Source organism: Agelaius tricolor, unplaced genomic scaffold (genome assembly GCF_023055355.1).
Source record: "Agelaius tricolor isolate 1412-34295 unplaced genomic scaffold, bAgeTri1.0.p SCAF_10, whole genome shotgun sequence".
In the NCBI taxonomy this organism is placed as follows: domain Eukaryota; kingdom Metazoa; phylum Chordata; class Aves; order Passeriformes; family Icteridae; genus Agelaius; species Agelaius tricolor.
This window is the reverse complement of record NW_027269270.1, coordinates 7,947,230-7,966,770: the sequence shown is the minus strand read 5'-3', so window position 1 is coordinate 7,966,770 and position 19,541 is coordinate 7,947,230. Positions and strand designations below refer to the sequence as shown.

Sequence of the window (19,541 nt, the reverse complement as noted above, 5' to 3'; positions counted from 1 at the left end):
GGCTACTTGCTGGAAAAGCCTTTATTTAAAAGAAGCTGGTGGTAGGTTGTTTTCCCAGAGGAGAGACAATTATCTGTTGCAATTTATCAGGAAATATGAGATGGAAAGTGACACCTAGCTCATATATTTGTATTCAGTTCTGAAAGTGACATTAAAAATCGTGACCAGTTGCCACTTCTGAATGACCTTGTGAGTGATCAGCAGCATCACTGCAGAATTCCAACCATTTCTTTTGTCTTTATTGCCTTTTGATTAGCTCTTCACATGTGTGGATATTTCTGAACACTGTTAGATGAATAACTCTTCAGAGTAAAGGTCATTTTTAGAATATACACAGCCAGTCTAATGCTTTGCCATTTTACAATCAGCATGAATGGCACCAAACTGCAGGGGTTCACCAGCAGTACTGCCAGGGTGTGTGTTGGAATGTCAAAGCTGCTTTAATAAAACAGTAGAACTCTCAGAGAAAAGTCCCTTTAACTTCAGTGTCAGTTAGCACAAACCTGGGACATACCTATTGGGAGTGCACTGCAATGGCTGTGCCTGGAGGAGCCTGTGCATGGTGGCTTGGACAGATTCACACATTCTGTTCTCGTGAAAGGTCTGAGATAGTTCCATAGTTCCCATTGTTTCATTGTCTATGGCTTGGAGTTTCTTTTGACTCTTGCTTTGAAAAGTGCAGCTTTAACCTTTTATGCATGATGAAAGTATTATCATTTTTTTCTGCTTTATGGTAATTTTAAATTACTGACATGCTCCATGAAGCTGCATTTATTTTATTTTTTTTAATACCAGAGCTGAATTTTGGCATATATTATGAGGACAATCATAGGAAATATCCTGACTCATTAACTGGCATATCTGAATGCCCCAAAAATGAAGGGGGGAGCCCACACTGTATCCTGCTATAGAGTCATTTATTATAACCACAGAATAAAATCAGGCAGTAAATCCTCTTATGCCTGTAAATACCCTTACTGCACCATTGAAATGGTGTGAACTGTAAAAGTTATTCATCTTCATGCTGAACTGGGGAAGAGAGTTTATAATAGTAACCTTGTAGTGCTGTTAGTTTGTAAGACTAGAACTGAATAATTGATGTTTAATCTTAGTCTGCATCTCCCAAAGCATTCTTGTTCCTGAGTCTGAAGAAGACTTCACAAAATTACTTACAGTATTAAATGATGCTGTCACAGGAAGTGAAAGGGTCATGCTGGGAATTCCCAAGAGGCAGAAAGAGAAGAAGGGTACCCTTGCCTTCAGAAAGGTGGTGACCTGCCCACAGGGGAGAGTGCCCCTCTCATGCAGGGTCTTTGCACAATTCTGACATCCACCTGAAATCTGTGGCAGTCAATACAGAGAAATGCAATCTGCTACAAGGCAAACTTCTAAAATCTCAAAAAAATTGAAATGCAGTATGCTGGGACATGGTCCAGTCAGCCACCAGTATCCGTAAACTGTTGGCAATTCATGCTTATTTGTGTGTCTTTGGTGAAATGCAGCTCCACAGGCAGGGATGGATTGCAGCACAGCAGACACGCTGGGATTGCTCTGTGAGCTCTCTGGGATTTAAGCTTCCATGGCTGCCAGAACAAATGACTCTGAATGATAAATTTACCTTTTTATAAACAGATGCAACTATGGATAGCTTCTTCCAAGTATAATGGAACTAGAGTCCCCCAAGGACACACTGTTCTATGTGTTATTATAGCAAATATATGTAATTTACTATAAAAGCATCCTTAGAACCATAGAAACACTGGTAAAACTGGAGGATTTCTTGGTGACTTGGACTTGTTTTTTTTTTTTATCTCTTTGTACATTATGTTTATCATTCAAGTGACTTAATTGTTAAAAAACGATGCTTGACAAGGAATGCAAAAAACATTATTAGTGCTGTATCCTTTATCTTCCTCTTCTTGCTCTTCTTTATAATTTCTCCTTTTGCAGTGTATGGCTCTGTTTCTGAGAGCTTCCAGGTTTGCCATCAAATTCGTGTTTGCACTTGACTTTCTGATGGAGACATTCAGCCTTATGACTAATAAGCTCATTGAGCCTGGTCTGCACCAGCCTAAGCTGCTTTGACTAAGCCATGGAGATGCCTTTTGTGAGGGGCTCTCCAATCCCACAATTTGTGCCTTTAGAGCCTTAATTTTGTCAATTTTCTGTGTGGGTTTTTTCATCTATTTGAAAGGCAATTATCTGCCTTGTTCCTGGAGACTTTTGGAGCCTTCTGACAGGTGAAGGGAAGTATTTACTTGTTATGATTTTGATCCTGGAATTTCAGCATGGTGATGATAAATGTAATTAAAAATGATTAAATTAGTCTGCTGTGCTGGCCTCATGGACACAGACTAAAGGCCACTATCAGGTAGGCAGGGGAACAGGCTTAGTGCTTGGGTTTGTTGAGTGGGATTTTTTAGGTTGTTTACACACTGGAGAAAATCAGATGCATTTGTGTATTCATAGCTGGCTACTGCTTCATCCTGTTCACAGCTCTCTTATATAAGAGAAGAACAGTGTTTCAACTGGAGGTGGTTCCACATGGCAACACCAAATGAGTTTCTTAACTCTGCCCCAAACCTACCAAGAAACTGGTGGGAGGCTCGATTTTTTTTTTTTTTCTTCCTCTTAGCTGCAGGGAAGTGTTAAAATTTGCATTACCTGTTAATACACACACCTACTTGCTTATGATTTTTATCAACACGTAGTCTTGACATATTGCTAGGCACAAAATATGCAAGTAAATTAAATTGCTGCCTAATTTTCTAGCTTTTCCACAGGATTCAGGATAAGAGATTTGTAACACCTTATGCATTATTAAGGTGAATTTGTATTGCAGACTAAGTTGTTACACCAAAAGTTCAGGCCCACATCATTGTTTAGGAATGTGCCATCATCTTGCAGCACAGGCAAGCCCCTTGTAGCCTTTCATGGTCTCTTCGGAGAATGTTCTATGTTATCATAGCCTAAAATTGTCTAGATTGTCAAAAAACTCACATACTTTGCTATTTTTCAGTCTTTTGATTAATTCCTTAGTGTCTTAAAAAAACCCCAGAAACCAAACCAGCCAACCAACCAAGTGAAAAACCTTGAGAAAGACTGAAAAATGTACTTCTAGTCTTAGAAACATTACAAGTCAGTTTTAGTTGACTGTCATGCTTTTCTGTCTTTTATACAGCCTCCCATTGGTGATTTTCTGTAAAATGCTAATTTCCAGTCCCAAAGGCTTTTGGAGACTAACTCTGAGTAATTATTAAGCAAAAGGCCAAGGACACGAGCAGTGCCACTCAACAAATGATGAATTGTCAGTAGCATTCTCGACACTGTGTATGATTTTCTTTGCAGCCTCAGCTGGAGAAGTTGTCAGTGTCCATGTCCTGTTGTGGAGTGGTGCTTTTCCATAGCTCCTCCTTCTAGATGGATGGAAATGTCCTTGGTTTTAAGCTGTAAAATGAAGAGGATTATACAAATTTGTTACTAGATATTACTGGATGCCTGTAAGAGTTCAGGGACATGTTGCATTTTGGAAGGCTGTCATTGCAGGAGCAGATTGTTCTTTGAGTCAATTTTATAATTTATCAGTGATTCACAGCTCAGTTATAATTATTCCCAGTGCTAATTATGTGTCAGAATTACCCAAAACACTGTATCAGACATGGCTTGCACATGCTGTATAATCATGAAACTGAGCTTTCTGCAATGTAAATTTACTGAGGGCTCTATTCCACAAATCCATTGTTTTAAGGGCTCCTTTCTCACCCAAGCAGGCCCCAGGATTTCATGGAAATTAATTAATCAGGGTAAGGATGTTCATGACAAGCTTTTAAACTGGTTTTATTGCTCTACCCTGTGCAGAAAAGCTTGAAAATACTTTGCAGTCCTTCAATAATTACTGTGGCCAAAATACATCTTTGCTGATTTACAGATTTATAGTCCATGAAAATTTATCCTGTCTCATGTTTTAAGACTTTATTTTTTTCTTCCCAGCTTCTGGAAAAAACCAACAATGTGTTTGAGGAATCTGATTCTGCAGCTACAAAAAGTCCTTTGCATTTAGCTGTAAGTATGAGATGTGTAAAGCATTTGATCAGTATTTCCTAGAATAGTTCCTTAATCTCTGTCTTTGAAGCAAGTGTAACTGTGGGCTTGTTTTGAAAAAGGTGGGAAGGGATGTAACAAAGCCAGGTTCTGGGCTGGAATTGTTAATTAAGTTTTAGGCAGTTGAAGCTCTTGGCTCTTCCTGACTCTAACACTTGGCTAAGAAGATGACACTGACACTGAAGTGAAATTAAATGGAAATTCACACTTGTATTTAGAACCAGGTTACAAATATGTGGCCAAAGCTTGAGCCTAGGCTTTGCTCATGGAATGAGATTCTCTGATGTTCTGGTGGAGAGGTGCAGTGCAAAAAGACTGTTTGGTACCCAGCAGGGTGTGGGACAGCATTTAAAGCCCAGCAGTGCCCTGTGAGAATGCTATGGACACTGGCATATCACAACAGGATCCAGCAGTTTCAATGTCTTTAGGCATGGCGAGTTCACAGCTTCAACAACTCTGATAACACTAACTATACAACTGGCTGTAAATAAAAAGGATGCTCTGATACAGCAGTGAGGAGAGGAGGGCAAGCCCTACAAAGCTGAACAAAACATTTCCAATTTCTGGCACTGTTCACTGGGTTTTTGCAATGCTGCCCCTGTTTGTGCTGCTGACCCCAGGGTGGCTGTAGGTCTGGAAGTGCATCTGCTTGTTCACTGGAGTTGTTTTACCAAATGACCCTGCTGGCAGGAATTCTCCATGAAGCCTCAGCTGTAAACAGCAGGTCAAGTTTGTATTTGCACAATAATCTGGTTTGAGAATCACTTTTTTTTTAATTGGAGACCAGCACATGTGTCGAATTCAGCACCAGTCAGGTGATAATCCATGGAGCTCTCTAGTAAATCTGGTTTTTGAAGCAAATGTTTCCCTGTCAGATACTGTAGCATGTGGAAAATGAATTGCTGATTGACCTGTGCTGGCTTGGCAAATTATTGCCTGAAATTTCCTCACTTTGGATTGTACTAGAAGGTTGGAGCAAATCAAGAATCATAATTTCTTTTCCTAAACTCTAGGAATTTTTAAATTTCTTGGGTACAGTGTAATTTGGAAAAATCCTTTCAGGCTGAAGAGAGAGTCATAAGGAATCAATAAAACAGATTTCTGTTGTGTTTAGGAGACATTGAAAGGGCTGGATTTTATTCACAATTTATAGGAAAGGTCTTTGAAAGACAGGAGTTGTGTCCTTTACATGACACATTTCATAATTCTAGGCCTATAATGGTCATCATCAAGCTCTGGAGGTGCTTCTGCAATCTCTGGTGGATCTGGATATCAAGGATGACAAGGGACGCACTGCTCTGGACTTGGCTGCATTCAGAGGACATGCAGAGTGTGTGGAAGCTCTCATCAGCCAGGGTGCTTCTGTCACTGTAAAGGACAATGTCACCAAAAGGACCCCCCTCCATGCCTCAGGTGAGTGTGATCTTATGCTGCTCTTGTGGTGTGAACCCTCCCACACTGAAGCAGGTACATTTACTTACCTGCTGTTGCTATGCACATTTCTTCTAAAGGGAGGAACATTCTCACATGTCCTGAGGAGTGATACTTTTTTGCTGATGTTGTACATTTAAACCATTTCTCTGCTGTTTCATTCATCTTTTTCTCCTCTACCCCTGTGGTTCAGTCATCCCTCATACAGAATCCCATATTTTTGCATACCACTACTGCTCTGCCCTTACCTGCTTGCCCCTCTCTGTCACCACCTACTCTTGAGGAGGTGTGATGTTTCCCTCATGACACCTTCCCTTGCTGCTTCTTCAGCCAAATAATCAGGGGAAGAGGGAACACTTGCCTCGCTGCTTCTCCTTTGGAAGAAGGGTTGAAAAATAGATGTGGGCTCTGATTGGCAATGAAAATGTTCTGGTGTTCAAAACTTGCACCCATTTGCAGTGGCAACACCACAGAAATTCACCCCCCTCTTTCAGGCTCCTCCTCCTGAGCCAGCCTGCAAACTTGCACTTGCTGGCAGCCTGCTCCTTTCCTCATGTGTGGGGTGTTAATTATGTAACATGCAAAATGAGCTGGGAAATGTAGACTTTGTCATTGATTTGATGGTTATTATTTGACAGGTACCTGTCAGGTAAACATGCAGAGGTGCCAAAGGGATTGTGTCTCCTCTGCTGGTCCAGGAGGGGCTCCGTGCAGGGTAGCAGTGGCCTCTAGTGGGAAGGAAAATTAATACCACGTGGATAATTAATTCAGGACCAGACTTAATTGTTTTCCTGCTTATCTTTTAATCTTGCTGAAATGCATATATATTCTGTAGTATCAGGTTATTCTGTGTGTGATCATGTAAGTGCAACCTAGAAACAGAGGTCAAATAGACTTAGCAATTTTGTCTGCAGTACTGAAGGAAATGCTCGTAACAGACCCATACTGCATACTAAAAATGCTTCCTGTCTGCTTAAACTTTGCATCAGAACTCAGAACATTCCTCCCCATGATAAATACTGATGGTTTAATTAATTGAAATCAATATTAGTGCTACCACAAAACTAAGCTGGGGTGATCAAGAGCTTTCCCTGTAGTTACTTCAAACATATCCTGGGATCTGATGTGAACAAGGTGTGACTGTCTGGCACGTCATCACTATAGCAAAGATTTGCATTTATTTAAAAATGTGGTTATAGTGACATAAGTTTCCAGCTGTCACAACTGAACCATAAAGGTTCTTCAGTACTTCAGTACAGTGAATGGTAACAAAGCCGTATTTTTGTTAGCAGCTCTGACTTAAAATACTAATCTGTTGAATAAATTGAGTACATTTGTTGAATGGAAGATGTTATTTTAATACACACTTTTCTTACCTTCACATAATTTCAGATTGTGTTCCCCCCACCCCCTTTTAATTTGTTTTTTAATCACCTCCATCACTGTAGTATTGAGTGCCTTCCATGTGAAACCAGTAGGAAGATTCATTGCAGACTTTTCTGGTCCATTATGCTTTTCGCTTCTCAGATTACAAAGCATTCCCAGGAGTGCAAATAAATTGTTCTTTAAATTTGCAGTGAAGCAAAATAAGTCAGATAGATATGTGTTAAAAGCAAACACACACATATAGAAAAAACCCAACCAAGAAAAAAGGCAAAAAATCCTACCCAGGAATGAGACACAAAAGGGAACATGTACCTTGAGCAGAATGGAAAGTAATGCACAGACGGGTCGAGTATTTGAACTCCTTAGTAAAGGAAATTCACCACTGGCATGAATTTGAAAACTTTCAAATGTGAGTTAAGTGCACTTCAGGTAAATATTCATTAAGACAACGTTTAGAACCCTCCACTCAAGAGCTCTGTAGAGTTCTGTGGAAATGATCTCTGGGTAAAGCTCCTACCCCCCCCTGCTCCAGACATCCCCCTGCAGAGTGCCCGTTTCCATGCTGCCGTTCCCAGGGAGGAAGAGTGTTGGAGCAAGGCTGGTGCCACCTGCTGGGAGCTGCTGGACGTTCGGAGTCTGTGCTGCAGGTGTGCGAGGTCAGCTGGTGCCTCCTGAGAAATCCAGCAGAATTCTTGCTGAATGATTCCCCTGAGTGCCAGCGTGCATTTGCACACACAGAATGAGCACTTGCTCGTGCTGCACCGGGAAGAAACACGAAGGCAATGTGTGCCCATCCCCTTCAACTTGTTTGCCCTCATTCCTTCTCATTACACCAGCATAATTGCTGAACACTGAGCTCAGGAGGCCTCAGTGGTGGATTGGATGACAGAATTCTGCACCTTTGTGTCAGTAAAGGGATTTGTGACTTGAGAACTCACCTAATGAAGTGTTTCTTTTTTCTGACTGTACCCATGAAGTAATAGACTTCCTCTGGCTTCATAACATGGAGAATTTCCTTTGCCCAAATGATATGTTCCCTGTGTAATTTCATTACCACCAGCCTCTCCTCTGGCTAGGCTGGGGAATCCATTGCAAGTGTTCCCCTGGTGTTAGTGTTGTGGGTCTGTTGGCAAAACTAATGTTCCCTGCAGGGTCTGTAATGCTTAGCAATCACTGGGTCAGCTCCTAGGAGTTCCTGGGAGAATCTCTTCTGAAACTCATTTACCAAAATCATTTTCACACATCTTTGTGAACAAGTTATGATTTCTCTTCCTCCTGCTGGGAAAAAGAACAGACCTTTATTTCCCCCCTCAATCCAGTGAATCACCAGCCCTGCAGAACTGTTTACATGTTATCTATATGTCATTATTTAGTGGTAAATAACTAAAAATGCCTTTTATTTTTCTGGGTAAATCAACTAAGATTATTTTTGGATGAGTAATTTAAATGTGATGATGTGCACCAGTTTCTCTGCCAGCATGATGTGACATAGGTGGTGTCCAAGGGTTTTGCCTCAGCCCACAGGGTGTAGGCAGTGTGAATGCATGACTTGCTGTAATAAGAACACAACGTGTATCTACTGAGCACAGGAATTGTTTTTCAAAGAAGAAAATATCAGTCTCTTCATCCCATGAAAGTCTGAAGCCTTAGAGCCAGCTGACACACAGATGGGATTCAGTGTCAGGCCCTACAGAATGTAGAGACTCAAAGCTGTTTCATAGCAGCAATGGGTTACATAAAAAACCCAAAACAACAAAACCCAAAAAAACCTCCCCAAATATTCCCCCCCCCCAGCAAAATCCCCAAACACCACTAAACCCAAATGTTTTGATAAGTCTTATTTTTGATAAAATGGATAATCTCAAAGGAATTTTAGTCTCTGGTGTTCTGTGCTTTTATGAATATGGCATTTGTTTCATTGGTCATTCTTTACAGATTTTTTTTTCATAGCAGCAGTGAAGTACTCACTTGTACAGTGCAGATAAAATTAAGGAGCCTTGACAATGTTCTTCCTGCTGTGTTCCAACCCTGAGCAAAGAAAGCCTTGCCTGCCTGCTCAGTCTAGGGGATTTTGAAATGCTGTCTGCTTTAGTAGAAATCTTCTCAGAAGGGAATATCACAATTTCTGTTTTACTCATTTGGGATTTTTGTATCTAAGAGAACCAGTCCTCACCTTCATGAGGTCAAGGAAAAAACAGCTCACCATTTCACTGGCACAAGTTAAATGAAAATTGGGGGAATGTTGATCTGTTATATGGTGGAGTATTTTCCTTGTTTATAAGGGCATTTCTTATCCCTAAGCATTCCAGTGGAAAAATATCTGAAATTAAATACATTTTTTTCCTTTACAGTCATTAATGGCCATACACCTTGTTTACGGTTGTTGCTGGAGGTTGCAGACAACCCTGATGTGACAGACGCCAAAGGACAGTAAGTTTTCTTTGTGGGCTTTTTTTTTCAGCTCTGTAATTCAAATAGCATCTCCTATTTCTCACAAAAAAAGTACTTACTTGAAACACTGTATTTCCTGCACTTCTCCTCATAGAATTTGGCAGAGATTACAAAGTACGCATTTAGTTGATGTAAGCCATGTGGAAAGGACTAATCATTAATCTTAGCCTCTGCTCCATACTTTAAACAGTCTTTTATAGATGTTGAGGGCCAGATTCAATAAAAAGTGAACAGGCTGCTGAGATATTTCTATAAAGTCATCTTCTTTCTAAAAGATTGCTATTCTAGGGTTTATTTGATACATTAGACTGGTGCAGTAGGACACAGTGTTTATTTGAGGTGACATATGCATCTGAGATGTTCCTACAAAAACTTTACTGCTTCTTAAATGGCTGTTATAGAGGGAAAATAAGATACATTTTTAAAGTGAAAATGTGAATAGTTTAAGAAACTCATTTGGGGTGTCTGGAACATATAATGTTGTACATATAATGTCTGCACATTTAATTTTAAATGGCATTAGTCTGCCTAAAACCAGATGGAGAATAGATCTTGTTCAGAACCAAATGAAAGATATGTTAGTCTAACTTTTAGCTTGAATATTTCCCTCAGGTCTCTTCATCCCCTTTAAGCAAATGTGCAGCATTTGCAAAAGAAATACTTTGGGTCATTGTCATCTTGGTAACTAGCAAGGACAGGCATTCACAAGACTTGGTATTGTAAAACTCCTGTGTCACTGGAGGTGACAGTAATTGTAGGTTATTAAGGGAACAGATTGTCTTGAATGGTGTTGCTCTGTAAACTGCTTACAAGTGGGTTTGTTACTATTTCAGTCCTGGCAGTTGGTTGTTAAACATCTCAATAATTTCATACTAAAGGTCTTCACTTGGGTGTCATATATGAGTATGGGGAAAAGAAATGGGTTCATGGGTAGGAGTGGGAAGAAATGCAGAGCTTCCTGATTTCTCTGTGTAAGTTAGCAGGGACAAATAGTATCCCATTTTATAGCTATGACTGCTCTGTTTGTTTGTTTGTTTGTTTTTTCCCTAGAACTCCATTAATGCTTGCAGTGGCATATGGGCACATTGATGCTGTTTCTTTATTACTTGAAAAAGAAGCATCTGTAGATGCAGCTGATCTCCTGGGATGCACAGCTTTACATCGTGGGGTGACTTAATTTTTATAATCCTTTATTATTTGTTTTGCTGTGACTACAACTCACTTATAAGTACAGGGATGTTTAAATCTAGAGAACACTGTAAATGATTGGAAACATGACCAAGCATAATCAATGAGATGCAAAGCAAGGCAGATCTGCTCTTAATAATGCTTTGCTTTTATTTCACATTTGTGTTAATAATGATTAGATCACTTTTTTTTTTCTCTAGACACTCTATAATAACTCATTATTCTTGTAACTGACCAGCTTAAGAATTCTGAAAATAATTTCTTTGAAAGAACTGGCCAGTAGTTACTTTCATATTTCTTGGAATGGTGCAAGTCCTGTAAGATTTTTTCTAGAGGCAGTGAAACTTGAGGTAGGTCTAATCTTTTCTAGTCCAGCTTGACTAAGCTGACTTTCCTAGCTAAGTCTAGCTTCTTACCCAATGTGGAGCTGATGCAAGGGATGATATTTATACAGAACTTTATGATAACTGCAGTGAGCAGTTCAGCAGGTGAGCAAAGGGACTCTCATCTCTGCCTGCTGAATTCCATCCACACATTTCATGTTCACAGGTGTCAATCACATTGCATTTTTGGGGCAAGAATCTGTGTTACGTCAACCTCTTTACTCCTTTCTTTGTTACCAGATCATGACTGGGCATGAAGAATGTGTTCAGATGCTGTTAGAGAAAGAAGTCTCTATTTTGTGTAAAGATGCCAGAGGCAGGACCCCTCTGCACTTTGCAGCAGCTCGGGGTCACGCCACGTGGCTGAGCGAGTTGCTGCAGGTGGCACTTGCCGAGGAGGACTGCAGCCTCAAGGACAACCAGGGCTACACGCCCCTGCACTGGGCTTCCTACAATGGTAAGGCTCTCCCGGGGCTGCTGCCAGGGTCAGCTTGGAGGGAGCTGGTGGAGGAGCTTGCAATGAAGAGGCAAATGAACCCTGTGTGCTGTCTGTCCTAGCATTTGCTGTGTGCACCCTTCAGTTCGTAGCTCCCAGGGACTTTGCGGCTCGTCTGCTCCAAGTCACAAGAAGCCAGGATGAAATTCTGGTTTTATTCATGTCCATGCTGTAATTGATTTCTGTGTGACCAGGAATGCTCCTTTGAGCTCTTGGTGTAAGAGACCATGTGAATAGATGGATATTCTGAACTGAACTGATTATTCTAAAATGGATAATCTGAACTCATTGCTTGATGTAAGGATAAAGCTTCTTTGATATAAGGATAAAGCTTCTCAGTACTGACATTTAAGCTTTGGATGTAATGCAACATACATGACACCACATTAAAAAGAGCTTTTTTGCTTTCCTTTTTTCTTAATAAATGCTAATATTAGCCCAGATCTCTCTTGCTGCTGCCATAAAATTTAAAAATCCTCTGATTTATCACGTAAGAGCTTATATACACATCATGTTCAATTTTGACCTTAAAAGTGTTAGATTCCAACCTATGTAAGCCCAATATGAATTAAGTGAACTACCTGCTTTGTGCAACACTGTGAAATATCTGCTCTCTCACAGGTCATGAAAACTGCATAGAGGTACTATTGGAACAAAAACTTTTCCACAAGTTCTATGGTAATAGCTTCTCTCCATTGCACTGTGCCGTGTAAGTAGAAATCTCCAGTAACAACTGAGTGTTGCTTTAGGATATGTCTGCAGAAAGTAGCACTATGAGAATAAACCAAGCTTTTTTGGAAATTATTTGCATGAGTAAATGATTTTAAAGCTGATCACTTGAAATAAAATTCTTTTGGCTGAAACATATTATTTTAAATGAGAATTTCTAGTAATTAGCTTTGAAAAAAAATTCAGTATTTGTATTATTTTAAACGAGTATGCAATTTTCAAGACTAATAAAATGTGTGCAATTTAAACATGTGTGCAAATTTAAAATTAAAATAGCTTTTAATCCAATGTGGAAGTGTGTTACCTATGCTGTGTGTCTACTACTGTTACTAAATGCTGTTCATTTTCATAAAGAAATGAGACAAATTAGCAGAACCCAGAAAAAGTGTTAATTGAACACATCCATCAAATCAAAGTACCAAATGTGTGAGTTGGAAGGAGATGTAGGTTTCAGTACCTTAAACATTAGAATAAATCTCTCTTTATGTAAGTGTCTATGACTGAGTGCTTTCCAGGCCCAGGGGTGTTTTACATACAGGCTAAGGATTTTAAGATATTAAGGTTTTAATCCTAGCTTTGTTCTGGACTTGGAAATTACCTTGGTGCATAGTGAATTACGCATCAGCTTTGCTTTAGAGACTGAAATCCATCATAGCAGATGCAGTTTGGTTAAAAGGAGAAATTATGAATATGCAGAAGTGTGACTAAAAGCATTAAGACAAAGGCATATTAGGGTAACTTAGAAATAACCACTAAGAAATATTAATGGGCAGTCAAGTAAACCAATATTGGAAAGTGAAAAATATGTAGACATGGCCTTTTAAAAATGTGTTTTCTTTGGCAGAATCAATGATCATGAAAACTGTGCATCACTACTCATTGGAGCCATCGATGCCAGCATTGTCAACTGTGAGGATGACAAAGGAAGGTAACAGTTCCTTGGACAAATTGCATCTCATGACTCCATTTAGTATTTTTCATAGTTCTTTCTGAACCTCTGGCACTAATCCTTATCTGCTATGGTTGAGCTAAGACTTGTCATGCTGACTCTTTCAGACAGCAGTTTACAGCACAGCTAAAAGGTGTCTCACTTGAAGCAAGAATATGAAATATTCAATGTCAGAGTGCATATGAAAAAATATAGAAGTAATAGTATTTTGTTAGTTTAGAACTGCTATGGCTATAGGCCGTTTCCCTGGACCTGTTTGCTTTGTTAAATGTTTAAACACATTTATCTTTGCTAAATGGAGTGATATTATGTACATACAGAAAAGTATTTCATTAATGGTTTCCATGTTATGTTGGCATTCTCAGGGCACACAGCTGAGAATATTTACCCAGGAAAATAAAATTATTACAGCAAGAGATGGGCATTCAGCCCAATCCTTTATTTGTCACATTGAGAATCTCCTCACCATATATGTATATATTTAATTAAAATTGCTAAAGTTCTAAAAAGTGAACACTTATTGTTTTCTTTGATTAGAACAAATTTAATACCCTCAGTAATTACATAATTCTGTGAGGATAAGAGCACCTCACCTTTGCTGATAAGCAAAACAGAAGCAGCACTGAGCTGGGCTGTGTACCAACTATCTTTCATCTCTAGCAGTCACCCTTCCGACCCAAAATGCCAAAGAGCCACAGGGAATGAATTCCAATGTCTTTGTCTTGTAGAAACTGATAACCTTCAAGGTGGATTGAATTCCTTCTGCCCTTTATAGTAGTGTAGTTATTTGTGGCTTGTTGCTGCAGTGTCTTTGACTACAATTCAAAATATTTAAATTTTTTAAAATAATGAATCTATTCTTTTCTGATAGTTCTTCCCAACTGAGGCTTGCTAAAAAGTAAAATCAGATTAATAAGGACGAGGGATTGTACTGCTTCTCATGTTACACAATATCCTCTATTAAAATAAATAGGCTGCCAATACAAGATTCTTCACAGCGTCATATCTCCACACTATCATATCCACCTTTGGAGACTGGAAATATTATTTAACTTACTTCAGCTGCTGCTACTACAACCTTCTTATGGTGATAACTCTGACAGGGAAAAGCCCTGAAACCTCTTGCACGTGGAGGTTTTTGGGGGGCTTGGGCTGTTGCCCCTCTGTAGCTGTGTGGGTGTTGCTCCCCAGGACTCCCCTGCACGCCGCAGCCTTTGCTGACCACGTGGAGTGCCTGCAGCTGCTGCTGAGCCACAGCGCGCGGGTGAACGCGGCCGACCGCGCGGGCAGGACGCCGCTCATGATGGCAGCGCACGGCGGGCACCTGGGCGCCGTCGGTGAGTGACCGCTGCCCTGGCCCTGCCCTCTGTCCGGCACTCCTGCCCCACAGGGGAGCCCTGGCATCCTGGCAGAACTCAGCAAGGAAAATGGATTGTGTGCATCATGTCCTTCTGCGAGAAGATAGCTTTTCATCCATTAAAAATGCTACTTTCTCTGCAGTCTTAGTGAATATTTGCAATAACAATTCTGAGTCTTTCTTCCTCCCAAGAGCACGAGGGCAGTAGTAATTCTGTTCTCCTTTACTTCCTTGATTTTGAGGAGCAGTAAAGCTGCATGTATTAAAAAGATTATGTAAGCTTTTCCATCCTGTTTTATAGGAAGCCCCATTCTTGAAAAGGCAGCTACTATGTGCCACAGGCACACTGATTGGGGACCTTATGGGCTTTGCAGAATTACCTTTTCTCTAGCTTCAACAGCACAGGCTGCACCCCAAGTTCTTTATATCCCCTTAGTCCTCTCAAAGCAGGATTTACAGTTGTTCTGAGGCAGAGGATTCAGGCTAAAAATGCTGATCTACAAATAGGGAAGTTCATAAATAAATTAAGATCAATATATGTTTGACAGTTTGGGGCACCACAAACAAGCTGTTAGCTCTGCATTTGCCTGCTGATTAACTGCACAAGATTAGTCTGTTCTCATTCACTAATTTCATTATTATAAGGCTTACATCATATAAAGACTTAACTGATTAGTCTCTATGCACATGTATATTGAAATAGTAATTTTTTCCTCTCTTTTGACATGTTCATCTGCCCATTGGATTTCTTCATTGATTTCTACTTTATACCTCAGACTTTTTGGTGAACATTGCCAAGGCTGACCTGACATTAAAAGATAAGGAATTAAATACATCTTTGCACTTGGCTAGCAGTAAAGTAAGTTGAACAGCTCTCTGTGCTTTTATTCTCATCAGTCCATATGAATGTATGTGTGTGTTTATGCTCCCAATTTTTTTTCTGCAGTGGAAATGTGGTGGTCACATTTGTGGTGAGGAAGGGAAAGTTGTTCCAAGCTTTTTCTCTTGTCTGTTTTAAAGTATTGTACATTGAGAAATAGGCATGGCTCTTATGACAGCTGAAACATAAGTAAGTGACACTAAGAGAAGTAAAGGAAACCCTTTAAAGTTTTACTACATAATCTCACTGTAAAACAGCTTAAAAGGTTTAATAACAAAGAAAAATAAAATTATTTTTTATTTATCTCCAATTCCTGTGAAAGGAGACCAAAATTTTCTCTTAACAAAGCAGGAGTGAAACCAGAGGTTTCACATTGATTAGATGGGTGATGGTGTCTCTTCCTAAGCCTTCTTCCTCTTAATTCCAATTTCTACTGCTATTTCTGCAAGAAAATATGCACAGAGGATTCCCTTTCCTCTTCTTTTGCTCCTACCCACAGATTGGATTCCAGTGTGATCATATTACTCCAGTTTCTGCAGACACATGAGCCTTGCTGAATTCTCAAGGTCCTTCAGGCAGCTCTTCCCCTGCCAGGACTGTAGGCTCAGCATCTGCAACTTGTGGTGCAGAAACAGGATCAGAAATAAGGCCTGGATCTGTATTATTCCCAAAGTTCCTTTGTTAGAGCTCTCTGACAAGGAAGAGGTTTTCTAGCAGCTTATTAATAATACAGAAAGGCATTTAAAGAGCCACAGAGTGTGGTATTCGTTTCTGAGATGAAAGCATTCTCTCTCACTGTGTAGTTCTGATAAATCATCCACTGAATGTTCACTCAAGAGAAAACAGCATTCTCTGAAAGCTGAGGAAGTGAATTCATATTTAATGAATGCAGGGTTGAAAGACAGGTGAGTGTCTGCATTTCTAAATGTGCTCAAACATCCCAGCAGTCGTGTTTCACAAATGGTATTTTAGGACTCACTTAGTTCACCTTCTACACAGGCTGACTGAGCAGCATCTTTTATATTTCAATTGAGTTATTAAATTTCACTTTTATTATGTAACGTTTCTTTTGCTTCAATTTCAAACTCCTCAGCAAATTAACGCTTTTGGGTTTTTTCCCTGACTACAGGGTCATGAAAAATGTGCCTTGTTAATACTTGACAAGATCCAAGAACAGAGCCTTATTAATGCAAAAAATAATGCATTGCAGACGTAAGTATAGCCTGATCCTCTCAAGTTCAGTGGATTTACCAGAATATTCCAGTTTACCATTTCAAATTCATGTCTCAGATTACTTAATAGAACAGTAAAGGTAATTTCTGATTTTTTGGAATGCTTTCCCTTGAAAAAGACCCAAACTGTATTGCAGTCTCACTTTTAATTTTGATTCTGCTCATGCCATTTCTATGCATGATCTGGTGGAAAAATTATATGAGGTCATTTATTTAAAAACTATATCAAAATGTCTGTTAATCATGTGAATGTGTAAGTGTACATCTGGCATTTTCTAGCTTTTTGAGCTTCACCCCAAATTTAAATAATTTATTTAGACTTACTTAGACAGACAAGTGTCTGTCATTTAGTTCTCTGAAGGTTTTTTAGGTAATATTTTATGTGCAACTTCTGTCCATAGCATATGTTATCAGCTGCAACTGTTTGTTGGCATGGGGAATCCCACCACAGGAGATTCAACCATGAGTTCAGGTGGCAAATCACCTAGAGCTTGCAGAAGAATTTATTCCATCTTAGCCCTTTTTCCCCCTCTTCCAACATGAAAATGTTTTTTCTTGTCCTGCTAGCTGTCCCCAAACCAGAGCATTGGGTGTTGGGCCAGGAAAGGAGCAAACCAATGGCTATTTTTAATTTCCAGCTCCTCTGCAGTAGCAGAGATTAGCAATTGAGTATTCAAGGATAAAAAGGCAATACAATTATATTGAACAGCCTGTAGCAGCCAGAATTAAGGACAGAACACAGGCATTTATTCAGTCTTGGATTCCTTTTCCTTTTAAACATCAATTGTGTGCTGCAAACAGTGCAAAAATGAGAACCTTTTAAATAAAGTCTTTAGGCTGGAAAGTATTAAGCAATGGCGTGCTTGCACAAAAAAATTCTTGTTTTTATAGATGTGGAACATGTCAATTATTTCAAAGGCTGCAGTAAAATTTAGTGTCTACGATATAATTCTAATGATCCAAGGAAGGAAACCATTATGTTTCACATGCTCAATATGCTTTAAGCATTGCCTAACTTTGTTTAGAAAATCTGTTGTAAACTGAAGTTGAATTTAGTTGTTATGTTTTTGTAGACCTCTTCATATTGCTGCACGAAATGGCCTAAAGATGGTGGTTGAAGAGTTGCTGGCCAAAGGGGCCTGTGTCCTGGCAGTAGATGAAAATGGTAAGTAAATGATACACTATGACAATCTTCAGTGGGACCCAACAGGTAATTTTACAACAGACTGAAGCAATAGACTTAAAAGGTAATGATAGACTTCATTGATGCTTTTATCCTTCCAAGAACAGACAATGAATTGTGTGAGTACCTATTAAAATGAAGGAAAATTAAAAGATACTCTTTCTTTAGTATAAGAATCTACTTTAAACATCACAGTGGCCCCTTTTACTGTTCATTTTGCATGTACTGTCAACAGCTAGTCTTTTTTAATGCCTGAGTGCAGTGGTAACTTGAATTTCCTAAACATGCAAGTGGCACCGGATAATTCTGACGCCTTGCAGAAGAATTAAGGAATTTGCATTCAATCAGCGCATGTTTTAATGGGTAGGAAGAAAACCATCAACATGTGTTTGAGTGTGTCCCAGCTCATTCTGAGATCAATCCTTGTGCTTGCCAATTATCTGACCAAGATGCAATTAAATTACTGTTGTCTCAAAAATACATAATTGGTTACTAAATTAAATAATTTTATTTCAGACTTCAGTGAAGTCCTCCCCTAAAAATTATAAGGAACCATAGAGGGATATGATTCTACAATTATAATTTTTAAAAATATCTTCCTGAAATAAGTTGGTCTTTCTCACAATAATAACTTCATGGCATTAATGTAACAATTGGGTATCTTTCCATATCTGTAAAGTAACACTAAATAAAATAAATAAAACTACTCACCTATCATTGCAAGACATTTGAGATCTGTGGATGAAAAGAGCTGATTGGTATTTACTCTGAGCCAAATGCTACTTAGCTATACTTGCGTGAATGAGTTCCACAGAAGTCATCTGACCCTAACCTCACTTTTGAGACAGGGGACAGAAAAATGAACCAGACTGTCTTCTAATCACAGATTTTATCCTTAAAACAGTGCATACAGGTCCAGCTAATTTGTATATAACAAATGACAATTAGATTTAAATTTTATACACATTTAGTTTTTCTAGAAACAGCATACACATTTGAAAAGAGAGATGTTCAAGTAGAACCTTAGCACATTCACAGATCTAAAGAATATTCAACACTTGGAACACATGGAAGAGGAAATGCACTGACTGCAATCAGTGCTTAAATGTGGGTATTTTGCAACAAAACTGAATTCACTTTTTGCTTACCAAGTTCATCTGTGCTGCAGATCTTGGCTTCCTTGAGGCAGTAGGTACCAGAAGTGGCCACTGCCTTGCATTATTATTGCTGCAGGGCTGAAGATTTAACCATCTGCAAAAGAATTTTTCAGCTCTTAGCATAAAAGGAGGATTTGTTGGAAAGGGCTGGAGTTCTGCACAGCAGCATGTAAAATGTACAGACAGTAAGTGTAATGAGCACACTGGCTTCCAGGGCTCATGTACATGAAGAGCTGCTTTAGGGCAGTGATTGGACAGGACCCAAGTTAAACTGCAGTGAAGACAAGCTTCTAATAGCTCCCCAGTCCTTTGACTGACACTGGAGTCTTATTAGCTGTGTATTTGAAGTGTATGCCATGCTTGCTGAATACAGCTAATATCCTTCTAACACAGTGTATAGTTGGGTAACTAAACATCCATGTTTAGTTGGGTAACTAAACATCCATGTTTAGTTGGGTAACTAAACATCCATGTTTAGTTGGGTAACTAAACATCCAGTCACACCTGCTATCCATGTACCCCCTGCACTGGTCTAATTATTTTATAATATAATTCCTAAATAAACTGCTTGCCAAATTGAGTAGATACTCAACTGATCAATCTTTAAAATTGTTCGCT

General features: G+C 39.3%; 1 protein-coding gene across 12 annotated transcripts in view; it reads left to right on the top strand.

The window, feature by feature from the left end:
* The window catches only part of ANKRD44 (ankyrin repeat domain 44), a 132,482-nt gene that overhangs the window by 107,917 nt on the left and 5,024 nt on the right, over positions 1–19,541 (top strand). For 11 of the 12 annotated variants that reach the window (XM_071434568.1, XM_071434562.1, XM_071434559.1 and 8 more), the window contains 11 exons: positions 3,991–4,062; positions 5,313–5,514; positions 9,270–9,348; positions 10,420–10,537; positions 11,181–11,397; positions 12,058–12,145; positions 13,010–13,093; positions 14,306–14,451; positions 15,248–15,330; positions 16,481–16,563; positions 17,657–17,748. In XM_071434568.1, coding sequence (XP_071290669.1) covers positions 3,991–4,062; positions 5,313–5,514; positions 9,270–9,348; positions 10,420–10,537; positions 11,181–11,397; positions 12,058–12,145; positions 13,010–13,093; positions 14,306–14,451; positions 15,248–15,330; positions 16,481–16,563; positions 17,657–17,748 — 1,264 coding nt within the window. Of the gene's footprint in view, positions 1–3,990; positions 4,063–5,312; positions 5,515–9,269; positions 9,349–10,419; positions 10,538–11,180; positions 11,398–12,057; positions 12,146–13,009; positions 13,094–14,305; positions 14,452–15,247; positions 15,331–16,480; positions 16,564–17,656; positions 17,749–18,057; positions 18,130–19,541 lie in introns of all 12 variants that reach the window. The other variant, XM_071434567.1, reaches the window with a different exon arrangement.